The 17,515-nt window shown below is 49.2% G+C and overlaps 1 protein-coding gene across 1 annotated transcript in view; it reads left to right on the top strand.

Annotated features, from left to right (window-relative positions):
- Nucleotides 1–17,515, top strand: part of TLN1 (talin 1) — a 39,721-nt gene that overhangs the window by 9,615 nt on the left and 12,591 nt on the right. Inside the window, 26 exon segments of the mRNA XM_020977036.2 lie at nt 63–205; nt 360–487; nt 4,450–4,510; nt 5,184–5,288; nt 5,544–5,699; nt 6,105–6,206; nt 6,399–6,475; nt 7,002–7,182; nt 7,319–7,432; nt 7,536–7,644; nt 7,797–8,005; nt 8,230–8,328; nt 9,268–9,435; nt 9,705–9,999; nt 10,708–10,874; nt 13,625–13,753; nt 14,027–14,143; nt 14,300–14,413; nt 14,763–14,897; nt 15,095–15,223; nt 15,417–15,519; nt 15,641–15,810; nt 15,812–15,850; nt 16,337–16,456; nt 16,742–16,939; nt 17,215–17,354. Of these exon segments, the coding sequence (XP_020832695.1) occupies nt 63–205; nt 360–487; nt 4,450–4,510; nt 5,184–5,288; nt 5,544–5,699; nt 6,105–6,206; nt 6,399–6,475; nt 7,002–7,182; nt 7,319–7,432; nt 7,536–7,644; nt 7,797–8,005; nt 8,230–8,328; nt 9,268–9,435; nt 9,705–9,999; nt 10,708–10,874; nt 13,625–13,753; nt 14,027–14,143; nt 14,300–14,413; nt 14,763–14,897; nt 15,095–15,223; nt 15,417–15,519; nt 15,641–15,810; nt 15,812–15,850; nt 16,337–16,456; nt 16,742–16,939; nt 17,215–17,354 (3,508 nt within the window).

Genomic DNA, 17,515 nt, shown 5'->3' with positions numbered 1-17,515 from the left:
GTGAGGGCTCTGATGGTTATCGTAGGTCTCACTACTGAAAAGGGGGTATCTTTTTGCTCCAGTGAACTGGCTGGACCATGGGCGGACACTGAGGGAACAAGGTGTAGAAGAGCATGAAACATTGCTCCTTCGAAGAAAGTTTTTCTACTCAGACCAAAACGTGGACTCCCGGGACCCTGTACAGCTGAATCTCCTCTATGTTCAGGTGTGAAAATGGGGGCACAGCTGGTAGGGAAGGGGAATGCAAAAATAGTGATGGTGCTGTGTAGGAAAGCATGTTAATGCCCTCTAGGCTAGTAGTTCTGGCCCAAACAGAGTCTTCTTGAGGCCCAACCTAAATGTCCTGTTGTATTCTTCAGGCACGAGATGACATCTTGAATGGCTCCCACCCTGTCTCCTTTGACAAGGCCTGTGAGTTTGCTGGCTTCCAGTGCCAGATTCAGTTTGGACCTCACAATGAGCAGAAGCATAAGCCTGGCTTCCTTGAGTAAGTGACCTGTACTCCCCACTCGGATGTTAGGCACCTCCTTCTCCATCGTGAATGATTCTCAATCGTAGTTTGGCCTCCCTTTCAGACTCTTCTTTCTCTCCCTTGGGCCCAGGGATTGGCCTTCTTGCTCCCTCCTTAGCTGTTATCACAAATGGCTTCCAAACCCAGTTTCTTTTGGGGATCCCTAAAGAAGAGAAATATAACCTCCCCTTTTCCTTACCTATAACCCTTTCAAGGTAATGTAACTATAGTAACTATAAGGAATCAGTCAATCAACAAGCACTGATTAAATGCTTCTTATATCCTAGGCACTCAGGCACTGGGATAGTCACTAGGGATAAAAAACAAACAGTCCCTGCCCTCAGTAAGCTCACATTCAAACAAGAGAGACAATATACACCTGTATCGGTATATGCAGAAAAGATACAAGGTAACAGGGTAGGGGAGAGGTACTAACATCCAGGGGTGCAAGGAGAGATCTCACATAGAAGGTGGCGCTTGAGCCACCCTGAAGGAAATCAGGGATTCCAAGAGGCAGAGGTAAGGAGGGAATGAATTCTAGACATAATGGATAGCCCAAGTACAATATTAGGGAGGCGGTAGATGCTGTGTATGAGGCTCAGTATGAAGGCTGTTTAGCTGAACCATAGAAGATAAGGAGAGGACCAATGTGTAATAAGTCTGGAAAGATAAACTAAGGCTAGGTTGTGAAGATCTTTAAATACAAAACTGCCATAAGTGTTAGGGAACCACTAGACTTGTGATTTAGGAAAATCACTTTGGCTATAGAGAAGATGGATGCAGAAAGATTTGACAAAAGATATGCAGTTAGGGTGCTATTGCAGTAGTCTAAGCAACAGGTGATGAGGTTATAAACTAGGGTGGTGATAATGAGAGTGAAGAGAAGGGAATTATGGGAGAGATGCTATAGAGACAGAAATTACAATATTTGGTAGCTAATTAAATATGTGGGGTGAGGGGAAAATGAAGCATCAAATTTGTAACCCTGGTAATTATAATACCTTCAACAGAAAAGATAAGTTCAGAAGGGAAGGGAGTTTGGGGGAAAATATAATGAGTTCTCTTTTGAAAATGTTGGGTTTGAGATACATATAGGAGATATAGTTTGAAATGTCTATAGGCATTTGGTGATGTGGTATTGGTGCTCAAGACTAGAGGTACAGGTCTGAGAGTCATTTGTCTAGAGATAGTTCACCACATGGGAGCTGTTGGGAGAAACAAAGAAGCTGTAGGACAGAGCTAGGAATCATAACATGGATGGTGATCCAGCAAGGGAAACTGAGGTAAGAGGAGAGCCAAGAGAGGATGGTGCCATGAAAACCTAGAGACTAAGTAGTATTTAGGAGGAAGAGAAGTCAGCAGGGTCAGGTACTGAAGAGAGGTTAAAGATCATAAGAACTGAGAAAAGGCCCTCAGGTTTGGCAATTAAGAAGTCATTGGTAGGGCAGCTAGGTGGCACAGTGGATAGAGCACTGGCCCTGGATTCAGGAGGACCCGAGTTCAAATCCAGCCTCAGACTCATAACGCTTACTAGCTGTGTGAGCCTGGGCAAGCCACTTAACCCCATTGCCTAGCAAAAACAAAAAAAAGTCATTGGTAATTTTCGAGAGAAGAATTTCAGGTGAAAAATGAGGTCAGAAGGTAGAGTGCAGAGGACTTAGAAGAGATTGTGAGGAAAGAAGTGGAGGCAGTAAATGTGTACAGCTTTTACGAAGAGTGTGGCTGAGAAAGGGAAGAAGATATATAAGACCATAGTTTGTGGGGAGCATCGGGCCTAGCAAGGACTTTTAAAGAAGGGTGAAGAACTAAGTATGCTTCTAGGCAGCTTGGAGGGAACAAGTAGTTAGGGACAGATGGAAGATTAGAGAAAAGGGATGATTGTGGGTTCAGCCTACTGGGAAAGACAGGATCAAGAGTATGGTAGTTGTTTCATCAGAGACTGGAGCATAGGAAGAGAGAGATTATATGACGGACTTGCAAGATGAGAAAGGTGCTCATGGTGAATGGCCTTAGGTTTTTTGGCAAATTAGGAAGCAGAGGAGTCACCTGAGAGGGTGGGAGGAGGGATTGAATAAGGGGCTTGAAGAGAAGTTTTGGAGCAGCTGCTGTGATGAGGGGGAACGAAAAATCAATTAGGAAAAAATGAAGGGATTATCTTGCTACTGTAAGGACCCAGTTGAAAACAGATGAGAAAAAAATAAGCCCAGAGAAAGCTATGAAATGTCTTGGTTTCATAATACAAGTTATTCATAACCCAAGTACAATAATTAAAGGATTTCTTGTTTAATCAATGTGCTTGTTCCCTCTGCCTATGTGGATTGTAACCCTTTTTACAGTAATGGTGTAAATGTTGCTAATGAGTTGCTGTGGTTAAAAAATTTCATCCCTTGGTGGCCAACACTCTGGCAGTGAGGCTTTCTGCAATCCAGCTAGGCTTGTCCTTACAGCACAAATACACACGAATTCTCTGCAGGACTCCTACTTGAAGTATTTCCAACTTCCCAGGACCCACCAAAGTTCTCATTCTGCTGACATAGATTTCCAGAAATTTCACTCATCTCCACTTCATGATGAGACCTCAGAGTGAGACTGTAGTGAGGGGTTTACTTGAATATAAATGGAGCTAGACCTGTTCTCTCTCAGCTCCACTGTGCTCTCCAACCCTGTCCTCTTCTGTACCACCCTGTGCTGCTTTTGTTCTTGGATCCCCTCCCCCTTGCTAAAGAAGGCCCCATCTTGGGTTCCCTTTCCTCTTCCCTGAACACCGGACCCTGAAGTTGGGGAAGTGGTAATCAGATGCCCGTACAGTTGCCAACAGTAACAGTGGACCGTGGTTGGGGGGAAAAGGGGCATTGCACAAAGGTTCAGAGTCTTCCTTTCAGACACCAAAATGAAGGGGCAGCTAGGTGATGCAGTGGATTCAGGAGGACCTGAGTTCAAATCCGGCCTCAAACACATAACACTTACTAGCTGTGTGACCCTGGGCAAGTCACTTAACCCCATTGCCTAGCCAAAACAGAACAAAACAGACACCAAAATGATTTTCCTTAAAGCATAGGTCCAACCTTGTCACTCTAACACACCTCCACTTAATAACTACCATTGGGCTCTGTTGCCCTCAAGATCAAATACAAAATCCTGTTTTGCTCTTCATGACCTAGCCCCCTGCTATCTTTCCAATCTTCTTATACCTTACTCCCCAGTACATAGGCTTTAATCCAGTGATACTGGCCTCCTGACTGTTCTACAAACTCCATCTCTTACCTCCAGGCATTCTCTCTAGCTATCCCTCATGCCTGTAATGCTCTCTCTTCTTTGTTCTGCCTACTTCCTTTAAGTCTTAACTAAAATCCCATCTTCTACTGGAAGCTGTTCCCAATCCCTCTTAATTCTATTGCCTTCCCTCTTTTGATTATTTTCTGTTTATTCTAAATATAGCTTCTTTGTACATATTTGTTTGCTTGTTGAGTCCCCTATTAAATTGTAAGCTCAAGGGCAGCTAGGTGGCGCAGTGGATAGAGCACCAGCCTGGAAGTCAGGAGGACCTGAGTTCAAATCTGGCTTCAGACATATAACACTCACTAGCTGTGTGACTCTGACTCTTGGCAAGTCACTTAACCCCAATTGCCTCAGCAAAAAAAAAAAAAAATTGTAAGCTTCTTGAGGGGCCAGGACTGTCTTTTCCCTTTTTTTGTATCCCCATTGCTTGGTACAATGCCTACACGTAGTAGGTGCTTAATAAATGTTTATTGACTGACCAGCTCTTCATTTAGCCATATTTCAAAGGAATCTCAAGCTCAGTCTGTCTTGTTTCTTCACAAAGAAAGGCTGTCTTAAAGTGTTTTCCTCACATGCACAGATAGATCCCGATCCAAAGGCTTATGCCCCATCCCTGCCCCTCCTTCTAACTGACCTACCGCCCACCTTTTCTATTGTAGCCTGAAAGATTTCTTGCCCAAGGAATATGTGAAGCAGAAGGGAGAGCGAAAAATATTCCAGGTAAGGGGGGAAGACTATGAGGAGGGGCCTAGTCTGCCCCCCACCCTCCACTGAACTTGCCTCTGGGCCTCATTGCTTCAGGAGGCAGCAGACCTAAACTTCCACTTCCAGCTCCACCATGGGATCTTAGGTACTTAATTTGTCTGTGTCTCAATTTCCCATCTATAAAATGGTGTTAATAATACTTGCCCTACATGAGGCTGTTAAAGATCAAAAGAGATAATATAAGTGAAAGCACTTTGAAGAGCATAGAGCACTGTGCCAGTGGAAGGTTGTGGTATAATTAGTACCTCATGAGACTACCCATTCAGGCCTTCTTTCTGTCCCCTCAGGTTTACTGTTTCCTTCTTACCTGTTATCCCTGCATAACCTCACTCCCTAACCATGCCCCCACACACATATTCTGTCCATCGCCGCATAACACACCCAGGCTTCCTTGACCATTCCCTTCTGGTCCATCAATCTTTATGTCTCCCATTACACTTCCCACTCCCTGACTCCCTGATTTCATCCCATTGTCTTCATTCCCTCTAATCTTCCCCCATCCTGGCTCTTCCTGGTCCATCAATCCTTCCCCTTGTCCCTAAAACATCCTTCCCTCTTATTTCACTCCTCCCTGTGAGCCTTCCAGCTCTCCCCTATGCCATCACCCCTCATTTCCCCATACCCCTAGGCCCACAAGAATTGCGGGCAGATGAGTGAGATTGAAGCAAAGGTGCGTTACGTGAAGCTTGCCCGCTCCCTCAAGACGTATGGTGTTTCCTTCTTCCTGGTCAAGGTTAGTTCTGAACATCCGTTTCCACTGACTGACTTCCCACTCTTGCTTGCCTTTCTTACCCTCGGGAAACTCCCAGTCATTTACTTGCCTCCCTTTCAACCCTAACCCAGCAAAGACCTGCTCTCCATGGAGCCTCTCCCTTTCCCTCTGCCCCACCTTTGCGATCTCCCCAGTCTCTTGCCACTCTGCCTCCACCTCAGAATTCCTTCATGGCTCTGCATCTGACCTCTTGCTTGCCCTTCTGGCTCTTGACAGGAGAAAATGAAAGGTAAGAACAAGCTAGTTCCTCGGCTACTGGGTATCACCAAAGAATGTGTGATGCGAGTGGATGAGAAGACCAAGGAAGTGATCCAGGAGTGGAATCTTACAAATATCAAGCGCTGGGCTGCCTCTCCAAAGAGCTTCACTCTGGTGAGGGGCCTTTCAAGGGTAGAGGAAATCTGTGGGGACCCACAGAAGTAAGCCCCAGGGTGACTGGGAAGGGGGAAGTACCAACAGGAAGATGGTCAAACTGGGCCTGTGTCTGTCTCAGGTAGTTTACGGCTGGAAAGCACAACCCCAGTGAGGAGAGAAGAGACGTAGGGGTCATGGGTTGATGGAGTTCAGCCTTTGCCCCTTCAGCAAGAGACAAGACAGTTAGACTAAAAGGCAGCATTCCCCACAGTGGATGCATGAGTTCAAGGGAATGAGGAAGTGAGCGCTCCCAGCACAAGAGAAGTGTGCACATCCTGTCTCGATTGGAGGAGCCCCCACCCTGTCTTCTCCTACTTGGTATATACCTAGGGCCTCTCCTGAACACCCACATTCTGCCCCCAGGACTTTGGAGATTACCAGGATGGCTACTACTCGGTGCAGACAACAGAAGGAGAGCAGATTGCTCAGCTCATTGCTGGTTATATTGACATTATCCTTAAAAAGGTGAGGACCTCCTAACCTTACTTCCACAAACCTGAATCTTCCACCTGCTTCTAGGAGGCAAGAAGCCCAAGATCTTGGGGAACCAGAAAGGTTGGGGCCCGAAAAGAAGGCCCCTGCTTCCCTTCCCCATCCTCTTACCGGGAACTTCTTTAACTGACCTGTCTCTTCCCTGGGGCCACTTTCTCCCTGCAGAAGAAGAGCAAGGATCACTTTGGTCTAGAAGGAGATGAAGAATCTACCATGCTGGAGGACTCCGTGTCTCCCAAGAAGTATGCAGTGGGGAGAGGTTTGGGGGAGAAACCCCATCTTTTAGAGGAGAGGTGTGACTTCAACAGCTGTAGGAAGGTTGGTCCCTAGGAGCATAGTCATAGCGTTGGAGTCAGAAAGGTCCTTGGAAGTGATCTAAGCCAACACCTTCCCGATGTATGATGCCCTCTATAGCACAGGTACAGGCTGTAGTGAGAAGATTTGTTGGTTGAGGTTAGGGGTGGGAGGAAGATTGTGTATCTTACCTGAGATATCTCCAACTTGTCTCCCTAAGTTTCAGCCCTTCAGTGATAGTGTAACCAACAGAGAGAAACAGAGGTGAGGCAAACACTCTGAGAACCCTGTACCACTCAAGTCCCTAGCTCCAGTGATCAGTTGTATAATAGCAGTATGATTTGGAAGAATGAAGAATACAGGAAGGATGAGAAGTATTTTCTGAGTCTCTTAGGTCATGCCTGCAGCCTAGATACATTAGTATGTGAGTTGTCAGTCAAAAGTTTGTTATCTCTTCCTTCACCAACTTTTCAGGTCTACAGTCCTACAACAGCAATATAACCGGGTAGGGAGGGTAGAGCATGGCTCCGTGGCCCTGCCTGCTATCATGCGCTCCGGAGCTTCTGGCCCTGAGAACTTCCAGGTGGGCAGCATGCCACCTGCTCAGCAGCAGATCACCAGCGGTCAGATGCACCGTGGGCACATGCCCCCTTTGGTAAGAGCACCACATCTCCAGACTTTGCTCCCATATCCCTGTTTTGTGCTCCTTATGGCCTTTCTCCCCATCCCTTCCTCACCTCCCTTACTTTTCTTCTTTATCTCTTTCTTCTATCCTTTCTCTTGTTTCTTAGACCTCAGCTCAACAGGCTCTCACTGGTACCATCAACTCCAGCATGCAGGCTGTGCAGGCTGCCCAGGCCACCCTGGACGACTTTGAGACTCTGCCCCCACTTGGCCAGGATGCTGTGAGTGTGGGGAAGGACTTGGGAACAGAAGGGTGAGCACCCTCAAATTCCAGCAGTAGAGCTTGGGGCCAGAGGTGTTTCTTTCTCTCATTCTTTTGCTCAGGCATCCAAGGCCTGGCGTAAGAACAAGATGGATGAGTCAAAACATGAGATCCACTCTCAAGTGGATGCCATCACAGCTGGCACTGCCTCCGTAGTGAATCTGACCGCAGGTGTGATGATCAAGGATTTTTAGTCCTGGTTGAATGTTTGGAGAGTGGAGCTGGGGATGAAGAATGGCAGATTTTACTGTGTTTGCAACTTCAGCTCCACCTTGTGAGTGCTGAGTACTCTGTCCCTTACACTTTCTCCTTTCTGCCCCTAGGAGATCCTGCAGAGACTGACTACACAGCTGTGGGCTGTGCGGTGACTACGATCTCCTCCAACTTGACTGAGATGTCCCGCGGTGTGAAGATGCTAGCCGCTCTGCTGGAGGATGAGGGGGGAAGCGGGCGGCCCTTGCTGCAGGCAGCCAAAGGCCTGGCCGGAGCCGTGTCAGAACTGCTGCGAAGCGCCCAGCCGGCCAGTGCTGAGGTCAGGCACTGGAGGGCTTGGGGGGCGTAAGGCGGGCCGTGGGCGTGGGGCCATGTCCGAATTGGTATTCGGCACCTAGTTAGCCATTTTTGTGGTTAAATAAGGGTCAGAGATTTTGAGGAAAGGAGGAACGGGCTCTTTGGATGTGGGACACAGAACTGGGCTCAGCGTCCATGGTTTGGACAGAATGTGGGTGGCGTCTGACCAGTGCCTGGTTCCCTCAGCCCCGTCAGAACCTTCTGCAGGCTGCTGGGAATGTGGGACAGGCCAGTGGAGAACTTCTGCAGCAAATTGGAGAGAGTGACACTGACCCCCACTTCCAGGTAGGTTACAGCAAACTTTGTGAATACCGCCCCTAGTCCCTATCTAGGAGAATGTCCCCTATGCCCTGAATCCCAACCCCTGCTTCTGATGGAATGAGCCCCTAATACTGCTTTTTGGACCCCAGAATCCAGCCCTTAAAATGCAAATGAATTTAGCCCCTGTCCTTCCCACCTGTGATCCTCTTGTCTTGTCCATATTAATGGGGACAGCTTTAACCCCACCCCCACCACCCTTTAGAGCCAGCCTACTTCCACATCTGTTTCTCCAGCTGACCTTTTTTCCCCAATTTCCCATGCAGATGTTTGCGCCCAGAGGGTCTGGGGTTCGATTCCCCCCTGACCCCCCTACGGTAATGGCCCCTTAGCCTGGGCCTTCTCATCTCTGTCCTCCCTGAGCCGTATACACTCGACTGATATTCCCCCTCCCCCCCACCTCCCCCGGCCCGTTTCCTGGTGTGAGGAGGAGGAAAGGACAGAATAATGGGAGAGGAGAGGAACCGGGCACAGGAACTAAGTAGGAAGAGAAATGGGCTAAGGGAGGAGAATGAATGGGGCTTTGTCCCCTCAAACAGACAGGGAAGTGAAAGAAGGGCGAGAGGCAAGAGCAGCTCCCTCCCTCCACCTGCACACACACAACACTGGTCTCTACCCCCATCACTGTCCGAGTGTATCCGCCTCATACGCCTTTCCCTTTGGTTTGGGGGCTCCTAATGATCGAACCTTTTATCTCCTGGGTGCGGGTTCTCTCCTCTTTGTATGGGTTCTGTCCTACTCAGGGCTCCAGATTTGCTTTAGGGAATGCTCTGGTGGCTGGTGGTTTCTGCATACTATCTTGTGATCAGGGTCAACAGGGACATCGATCAACTTCTACCTTGGGTGCCTTGGAATCATGGGCCAAGGGGACAAGGTAGGGCCACGCCAATTACTGTTTCTCTACAGGACATGCTGATGCAACTGGCCAAGGCAGTGGCCAGTGCTGCAGCTGCACTGGTTCTCAAGGCCAAGAGTGTTGCCCAACGGACAGAGGACTCAGGGCTGCAGACCCAGGTTATTGCTGCAGCTACACAATGTGCTCTGTCCACATCCCAACTTGTGGCCTGTACCAAGGTGAGTCCAAAAGAGCACTATAAGTTCCGAGATGTGGTAGGTAGTAATGCCCACTCTTATACCAAGGACTCAGTCCTTTTAAGTGACTTCCTCCTATCTCACTCTCTTTGTGGTCCTTTCATATGGTCCCATCATCTCTCTGGGACCTCCTGACTTCCTGCTGCCACCCTCCCCTTACTCCACAACCCTCCCCCCTCCCCAATATACCTTAGCAGTTCCACAGTTCATGTTCCTTCAGCCAATGGTCCTGATGTGAAATCTGTCTGCAGGTGGTGGCACCCACAATCAGTTCACCCGTGTGTCAGGAGCAGCTGGTGGAGGCTGGGCGCTTAGTGGCTAAGGCGGTGGAGGGCTGTGTGGCAGCATCCCAAGCAGCCACGGAAGATGGGTCACTGCTTCGGGGTGTTGGAGCAGCGGCTACTGCTGTAACCCAGGCCTTGAATGAGCTGCTGCAGCACGTAAGAGCCCACGCCACAGGAGGGCGCCCCGCTGGACGCTACGACCAAGCCACGGATACTATCCTCACTGTCACGGAGAACATCTTTAGCTCCATGGGTGATGCTGGTGAGGACACCCCTTGAAAATGTCCCCGCCTCAATTCTTAGATCTTTACTGAGTGAAATAACTGTTCCTTAAGACTCTTTTCTCCTGAGAGAGACTCTTCCATAGAACACTAGAAAACTTGTTTCCCCAGGATCCCTGCTTAAGGATCCTCTCCAGACATTCCCAGTAAGACCCCCTCTGGTTTAAGGCACACAGAGAGATCCTTAAGAAAACCACTTCTCTTTCTCTAGTTATTCCTGACAGGTCCACCCTGAAGGTCTTTAGTGAGATCCCTCTCTCCTTTCACTCCACTCCATCCCCACGATGTCCCCATATAGTCCCTCAGAGACTCTTCTTCTCCTCAGTGTGAGAGGGACTACCTGCCATTTTTATAGAATGGAAGGATTGGATTAGTTGACCTCTAAGGTCTTTCTCAGCTTTAAATCTATAATCCTGTGACTTTTCCTTTGGTATCTACCCTGGAGACTTCCAGATACATTCCTTGCCCCACCAAGCCAATGGAGATTCCCTCTTCCTCACAAAATGGATTTCAGGTCTCTCCAACCTGTTCTGAGATCCCAAACTTGAGGGGGAAATGGCCCCAGGAAGACCACTTATGAGAACAGATCTCTCAATTCCTCTCCCCTGTACCTTCTCAGAAAGTCCTTTCTCCCTTTGTCCCCTTGGCTCCAGCCTCCCCATGCTGAACCACATCCCTGACCCTTTCAGGAGAAATGGTTCGACAAGCCCGAATTCTGGCCCAAGCAACCTCTGACCTGGTCAATGCCATCAAGGCTGATGCTGAGGGAGAGAGTGACCTGGAAAATTCACGAAAGCTGCTCAGTGCAGCCAAAATCCTGGCTGATGCCACGGCGAAGATGGTGGAAGCTGCCAAGGTATTGCTTCAGTATTCTAACAGGAAGCTCCATTGAGCCAGTCACTTCCTGTAGGCAGATCCCTTTCCAGGCCCAGGAAGAAAATAGATGACAGAAGAGAGGCAGCCCTTGATCTGAGGTGGGCCTGCTAAGAAAAGACAGCCTCGAGCCAGGGCCCCTATCCCTCAGGTCTAGGGGAAATGGGCCTTCCCATGCAGAGCACTTCAGTGTTCAGGGAGTGCTTCCCGCACTACAGCCTGGGAAGGGAATGCAGAGATCATTGTCCTCATTTTAAAGGTGAGAAGATAGAGGCTCAGAGAGATTAAGAGTAAGTGGGCCTGCCAAAATAGTGTGAGGAGCCTAGGGCTTATTCTGCTACACCCCATTTAGAAAGCAATATGAAGGAAGTAAAAAGTGCTCATTTTAAATGCGGAGAAGAGGGAGACTTAACCTTCCAGCCAGCTCTTTAAGACTATATGTTGCAGAGGTGATGCTGCCTGCATTGGTAGAGGGAGTTTCTTCACCAAGAAGGTCTCTGTACCAATGAAATCTGTTCCTACCTCTGTCCAACAAGAGAATACTCACTTTAGTACTTAAAGACTCAGGGAGCACCCTTTCTGCCAGTACAGATCATAGCCCTTCCATACATGAGTTATTGTTTAGTCCTTCAGTCATGTCCAGTTCTTTGTGACCCCAGGGACCATACTGTTCATGGGGTTTTCTTGGCAAAGGTATTGGAGTGGTTTGCCATTTCCTTCTCCGGCTCATTTTACAGATGAGGAAACTGAAGGAAACTGGGTTAAGTAACTTGCCCAGGGTCACATAGCTAGTGTCTGAGGCCAGATTTGAACTCAGGTCTTCCAGGCCCAGCAGTCTGTCCATTGAGCTACCTACCTGCCTCCTCCATGCATAAGTAGACAGTTTAATGAGTTGTGGCCAAAAAAGAAAAATCATCACGTGGTGGCCTTAGGGAATGGCTTTCCTAGAGGATTATGGGAATAGGTAAAACAAACAAACAAAAAAGGAAAGGGAAAGTTTATAAAGGTTTTGCAAATTCTCACTGGGAAACCTTTGTCCTAAGATGACCTTCCTATGTGAAATGGGAAGGTATTGAGAAAGGCACGTTTCCTGAAATGTAAATGAATCTCATTTATAAAATCTTAGAATGGCTGAGCTGGAAGAGCTCTTGAGAGGTCACCCATTTCAGACAGCATCAACCCCCCAGAACACTTTTAGCACTAGGCTGACTTCCAGTCACACTTTTTTTCTCCTCCCTGGGCTGGCCTGTCTGCATTCTTAGCCACCACCTCCCATGGTTCCTGATCTTGGGTTTCTCTGTTATGCCCACGGTAGAATAAGAACATGTCTCTCGGCTTCTTTCCTACCCCTATCTTTAAAATAGGTACACCGTGTTCTCAAGATTTTCTAAGGGTTTTTACTCCCAATAAGTCAGGACTGGAAAGTGGAGGGGAGAATTAGGCTAAGGGAACCCTAAAGGGATTAAGGGGAAACAAGTGTGAGGTAAAAAAAATAACAAACAAGGTAAAAGTTACTATAAAATTACAAGAAGTTTCACTGTTGGAGTGATTCCTGTTAATGTTGGAGCTAGGCCTAACCTCTCTCACATCCTCTCTTGGCTGCCTCACTTGACTGATCTCTTTATCTTGTTCACCTCTGAAAGCCACTCAGTACCCAGTAATGACTCTGGCTAGACACACACACACACACACAAACACCACGCCCTTCACTCCCACCATTTTTCACATCCAGGATCCCTATATGGAGCAGAGACACAGGACCATAGGTACAGGGAAGCATTGTGGTGTAACACAAGCCGTACGGAAATGAAGGTCAGGTTCCAGTGCTGGCTCTTCCACTATGTGACCTTGATTCTCTTCATTCATAAGATAAAACATCTGAATTAAGTCTGAAGTTTTGAAATAGGTGACCTCTCAGGGCTCTTCTAGCTCTGCCATTCTGAGATTTTTTAAATGAGACTCATTTACAGGAAATGTCACTTTCTCAGTACCTTCCCATTTCACATAGGAAGGTCATCTTAGAACGTGTCCTGACAAAACTCTACCCAGTCCTGCCTGCTTGGTTGCCCCAGGTGGGGGGTTGGGGGGAACCTGAGGCATTGCAAAACTGGACTCATTTTCACCTTCTTTGGGAAAGTGGGGATTGCATTCTGTACACTCCTTCTGTCTTTTTGTAGATTCTCTAGAAGAAGCTTTTTTTAAGTGATTTTTTAAAGAATTTTTTATTTATTTATTTTGAGTCTTCAACATTCATTTCTACAAGGTTTTGAGTTCCAAATTTTCCCCCCATCTTGCCCCTCCCCCCACCCCAAGACAGCATACATTCTGAATACCCCTTCCCCTAATCTGCCCTCCTGTCACACACACCCCACCCCCTTCTCTTATCCCCTTCTCCTAGAAGAAGCTTTTTATGGAAGACAGTGGGACCCAAAGGTGACAATGTCAGATTGTTATAGTTGCTAGGGATTGATGTAGGAATTGTTCAAATTACACAGAAAAGCTTAGTCTCCTTGGGTTTCCTGGTTCCTTCTTCCCTTGCCAAAGCAGGCAGGGTACCCAAGGCCTTTTTTCAAGGGATGCCAACTGAGGGAATGGTAGATTGAGGTGGGGTCAATCAGGAAAGACTTCATGGAGGAGACAGGTTTTGAAACGGGATAGCGACATGGATGGTTAGAGAGACAGTACTAGCACAGAGTGATGGAGATAATCTGTCCATTTATCCGTAAATCTCAGGGGGCAGCTGCCCACCCTGACAGCGAGGAGCAGCAGCAGCGGCTGAGGGAGGCAGCAGAGGGCCTGCGCATGGCAACCAATGCAGCTGCCCAGAATGCCATCAAGAAGAAGCTCGTGCAGCGGCTGGAGGTCAGTGGGGGTGGGGGAAGACACAGGGATATAAAAGAGGAACTGTGGAAACGGGGGCGGGGGGGAGCTTGGGCACAAGAGATAAGGGAGGGAGAAATGATAAGCAGAAGAAAAAGAACAGGGACAAAGGAGGAGTCAGCTGAGAGGAAGATGTGGGGTGCTAGGAGAGACCAAGCAGGGGTCCCAAAGTGGGGGAAGGGGACATCATGGGATCGGTGGGTCAAAAGCAAGCCTAATGAAAGGGGACTAGTCCTGACTGCTTTCTTCCCATAGCACGCAGCCAAACAGGCTGCAGCCTCAGCTACCCAGACCATTGCAGCCGCTCAGCATGCAGCTTCTGTTCCCAAGGCCCCCGCAGGCCCCCAGCCTTTGCTAGTCCAGAGCTGCAAGGTGAGACCACAGCAACCCTTGGGGAGTAGGGTGTATGCAAAAGGGCTGAGGGCAGTCTTCCCATACCCCACATTTAATGAGGGGGCTAGGGTAGTCTCCTGACCCTGCCCCATTCAGTGGGGAATAGGATTAATGAAATTCTCCTGTGCCCTCCAGGCTGTGGCAGAACAAATCCCACTGCTGGTGCAGGGTGTCCGAGGAAGCCAAGCCCAGCCTGACAGTCCCAGTGCCCAACTTGCTCTCATTGCTGCCAGCCAGAGCTTCCTACAGGTATGGAATCCTCTCTCCCTGTTGTGCCACACCATGCCAAGTACTATCCCTTTCCTCTTGCTGCTTCAGACCCCTTTTAAGAGTAGTCTCCCTGGGACCAAAACATCTTTAAGATCATCTTTCATATGCTTCCTTCAGAAACCTGTGACTCTCCTTTAAGGTAGTTCAAAGCTCATTCTGTCCATGTGTTTGCCCTTTATGTAATACTGTCCCTCTACCCCAAAGAAGGATAGCATCCTCACTCTAGGCCCTCTCTTCCATGAGGATGTTGTCCTTGCTGCCTCCTCCACCCTTCAGAAGGATGGTATCTTCAATCCCACTGTGTCATCCCTGTTTCTCCCCCTTACAGCCTGGAGGAAAGATGGTATCAGCAGCGAAGGCTTCAGTGCCCACAATTCAGGACCAGGCATCGGCCATGCAGCTGAGTCAGTGTGCCAAGACTCTTGGCACTGCCCTGGCTGAGCTCCGCACCGCTGCCCAGAAGGTACACTCAGGTGGTGATGTTAGGAAGATACAAGATGCAAAGTAGAAAAATCTGAGAACCTAGAGGCTTGAGTGAGGAGAGAGGGGTGGAGAGGATCCACTGCGAGGCTGGGGGCTGGGGGAGCGGGAGTCGGAAGTTTCAGCAGGGATCTCACCCCCACAGGAGCCCCTCTTCACCCAGAGCCCCTCCCTTTATAGGCTCAGGAGGCGTGTGGCCCCCTGGAAATGGACTCTGCGCTGAGCCTCGTACAGAGCCTGGAGCGCGACCTGCAAGAAATAAAGGCAGCAGCTAGAGACGGCAGACTCAAACCCCTGCCTGGGGAGACGGTGAGGACCAGTACAGCACAAACTAAATTATACTCCAAGCCCCAGATTCTCAGGTTGCACCCCAGTTTCCCCTCAGACCTTTCAGATCATATTTCCAGTTCCCTTGACCTTTCCCCACCCGCAGGTGACTCCAGTTCCCCTTTCCTTGGAGACTGTAGAGGCCCCCTGAGTCCTCTCAATCTCTCTCTTCCAGATGGAGAAATGTGCACAGGACCTGGGGAACAGCACCAAGGCTGTGAGCTCCTCCATTGCCCAGCTGCTGGGGGAGGTGGCCCAAGGCAATGAGAACTACGCAGGTATGTGCACTGATGTGGTCAAGGAAGTAGTGGTGGGAGAGAAAATAAGAGCCACAAGTCAGCGAAGAGCGCAGGGAGAAGCAGGGGTCCTGGCACAGATCCGGGGGTCCTCTCCTCCCAGGCATAGCAGCACGAGACGTGGCAGGAGGACTACGCGCTTTGGCCCAAGCAGCGAGAGGTGTGGCAGCCCTGACATCAGAACCTGCAGTCCAGGCAGCAGTGCTTGACACAGCCAGTGATGTCCTGGATAAGGCCAGCAGCCTGATCGAGGAGGCCAAGAAGGCAGCCCGGCCGGCCTGGGGACCCCGAGAGCCAGCAGCGATTAGCCCAGGTCAGCCTCAGGAAGGGCAGCCATCCCCATAGGTCACTGGCCAACTCCCTCCCTCAACACAGATATACTGGCCTGTCATTTTGAGAATAGAAGCATCTTCAGCCCCTGCGTCTCCCATGACTTAACTCACAGACAGATGGACCAGTGGACAATTCTTCAACTCTATGTAGTGAAGAGCAGCTGGTCCCTGTGCCTGATGAGCTGCTTCTCTGACTCCTGTTTGTCCACATTGTTGGTCTTCCTTAAACTATGGCTAAAGGCTATGGAGCAATGCTTTCAGGGTCTTCCATTCTAGATCTCTACCAAGATTAGGGCAGTCTCTTCAATACTGTTTGATTAGTTTAACTAAAGTTTCTCTTGATACAGATCCCACCCACCCTGCCCCACTCTACCATCAGGAATGATGGAGCTATTGACTGCCCCTCTCCTGTGCAGAGTAGAGGAGTCCCTAGGGTATTGCCATAATGTTAACCATCTCTCCTTCAGGTGGCAAAAGCAGTGACCCAGGCTCTGAACCGCTGTGTCAGCTGCCTGCCAGGCCAGCGTGATGTGGACAATGCCCTGAGAGCCGTGGGAGATGCCAGCAAGCGCCTGCTGAGCGACTCAGTGAGGAGGGCAATTGGGTGGGAGAGCAGAGAGGCTGACAGACCCCAAGCCTCTGTCACACTGAGGCTCCTTTACCTCCCTGGGGCATTCACCTCTCACTTCTGCCCCCATTTCATCTCTCTATCCAGCTTTCCCCAACTCGAATGAAATGCAGTCATCCTCTTGCCCACCATTTCTGCCTTCATTTTCCTCAAGTTCTCTCATTAGACTTCCCCAGTTCACCTTCCCTCTGCCCACTCTTCATTCCCCAACTACCCCTTTGACATTCTTTGTGTCCCCCTCCAGCTTCCACCAAGCACTGGGACGTTTCAAGAGGCTCAGAGCCGACTGAATGAAGCAGCTGCAGGACTGAACCAAGCAGCCACAGAGTTGGTACAGGCCTCCAGGGGGACCCCCCAGGATCTGGCTCGAGCCTCTGGCCGCTTTGGACAGGACTTCAACACCTTCTTGGAGGCAGGCGTGGAGATGGCTGGACAGGCTCCGGTATGGAGAGAGGATACAAGGACTGTGGCACCACAGTGTCTTCTGAGATAAGAGGACGCCTGGTTGACCATAGATTGGGGAGAGAAATGTCTAAATAGAAGAATCACCCATGGGAGACAGATTGCTGCTCCCCTAGCCTTATATACCTGTGCCCTTACTTTCCCAAGAAGCCCAAACCCCCTGTATATCTTACATACTCATACATGTCCTCCCAAGGAAAGAAATAGGACCAGAAGACATGTGACACTTCTCCTTCTCTTTCAATCCTTGGACAGAGCCAAGAGGACCAAGCCCAAGTGGTATCCAACCTGAAGGGCATTTCCATGTCATCAAGCAAACTCCTGCTGGCAGCCAAGGCCTTATCCACAGACCCTGCCGCCCCTAACCTTAAGAGTCAGCTGGCTGCAGCTGCCAGGTGAGGAAGAATGAACAGAGTGGGGTAGTCTCAGTGCTGGAGTGTGTATGTGTGGTGGTGGGTCAGAGAAGTCTACATCTAGCTAAAGTCTGATGGAAGGACAGGACAAGTCTTGAGATCAGACCCAGCCTTGTCCCTTGGAATGGGAGAGGGAGTAATTT

Source organism: Phascolarctos cinereus, unplaced genomic scaffold (genome assembly GCF_003287225.1).
Source record: "Phascolarctos cinereus isolate Bilbo 61053 unplaced genomic scaffold, phaCin_HiC Scaffold_4;HRSCAF=312, whole genome shotgun sequence".
Classification (NCBI taxonomy): Eukaryota; Metazoa; Chordata; class Mammalia; order Diprotodontia; family Phascolarctidae; genus Phascolarctos; species Phascolarctos cinereus.
The sequence above is the reverse complement of the archived record's forward strand: the minus strand, read 5'-3'. Positions and strand labels throughout refer to the sequence as shown.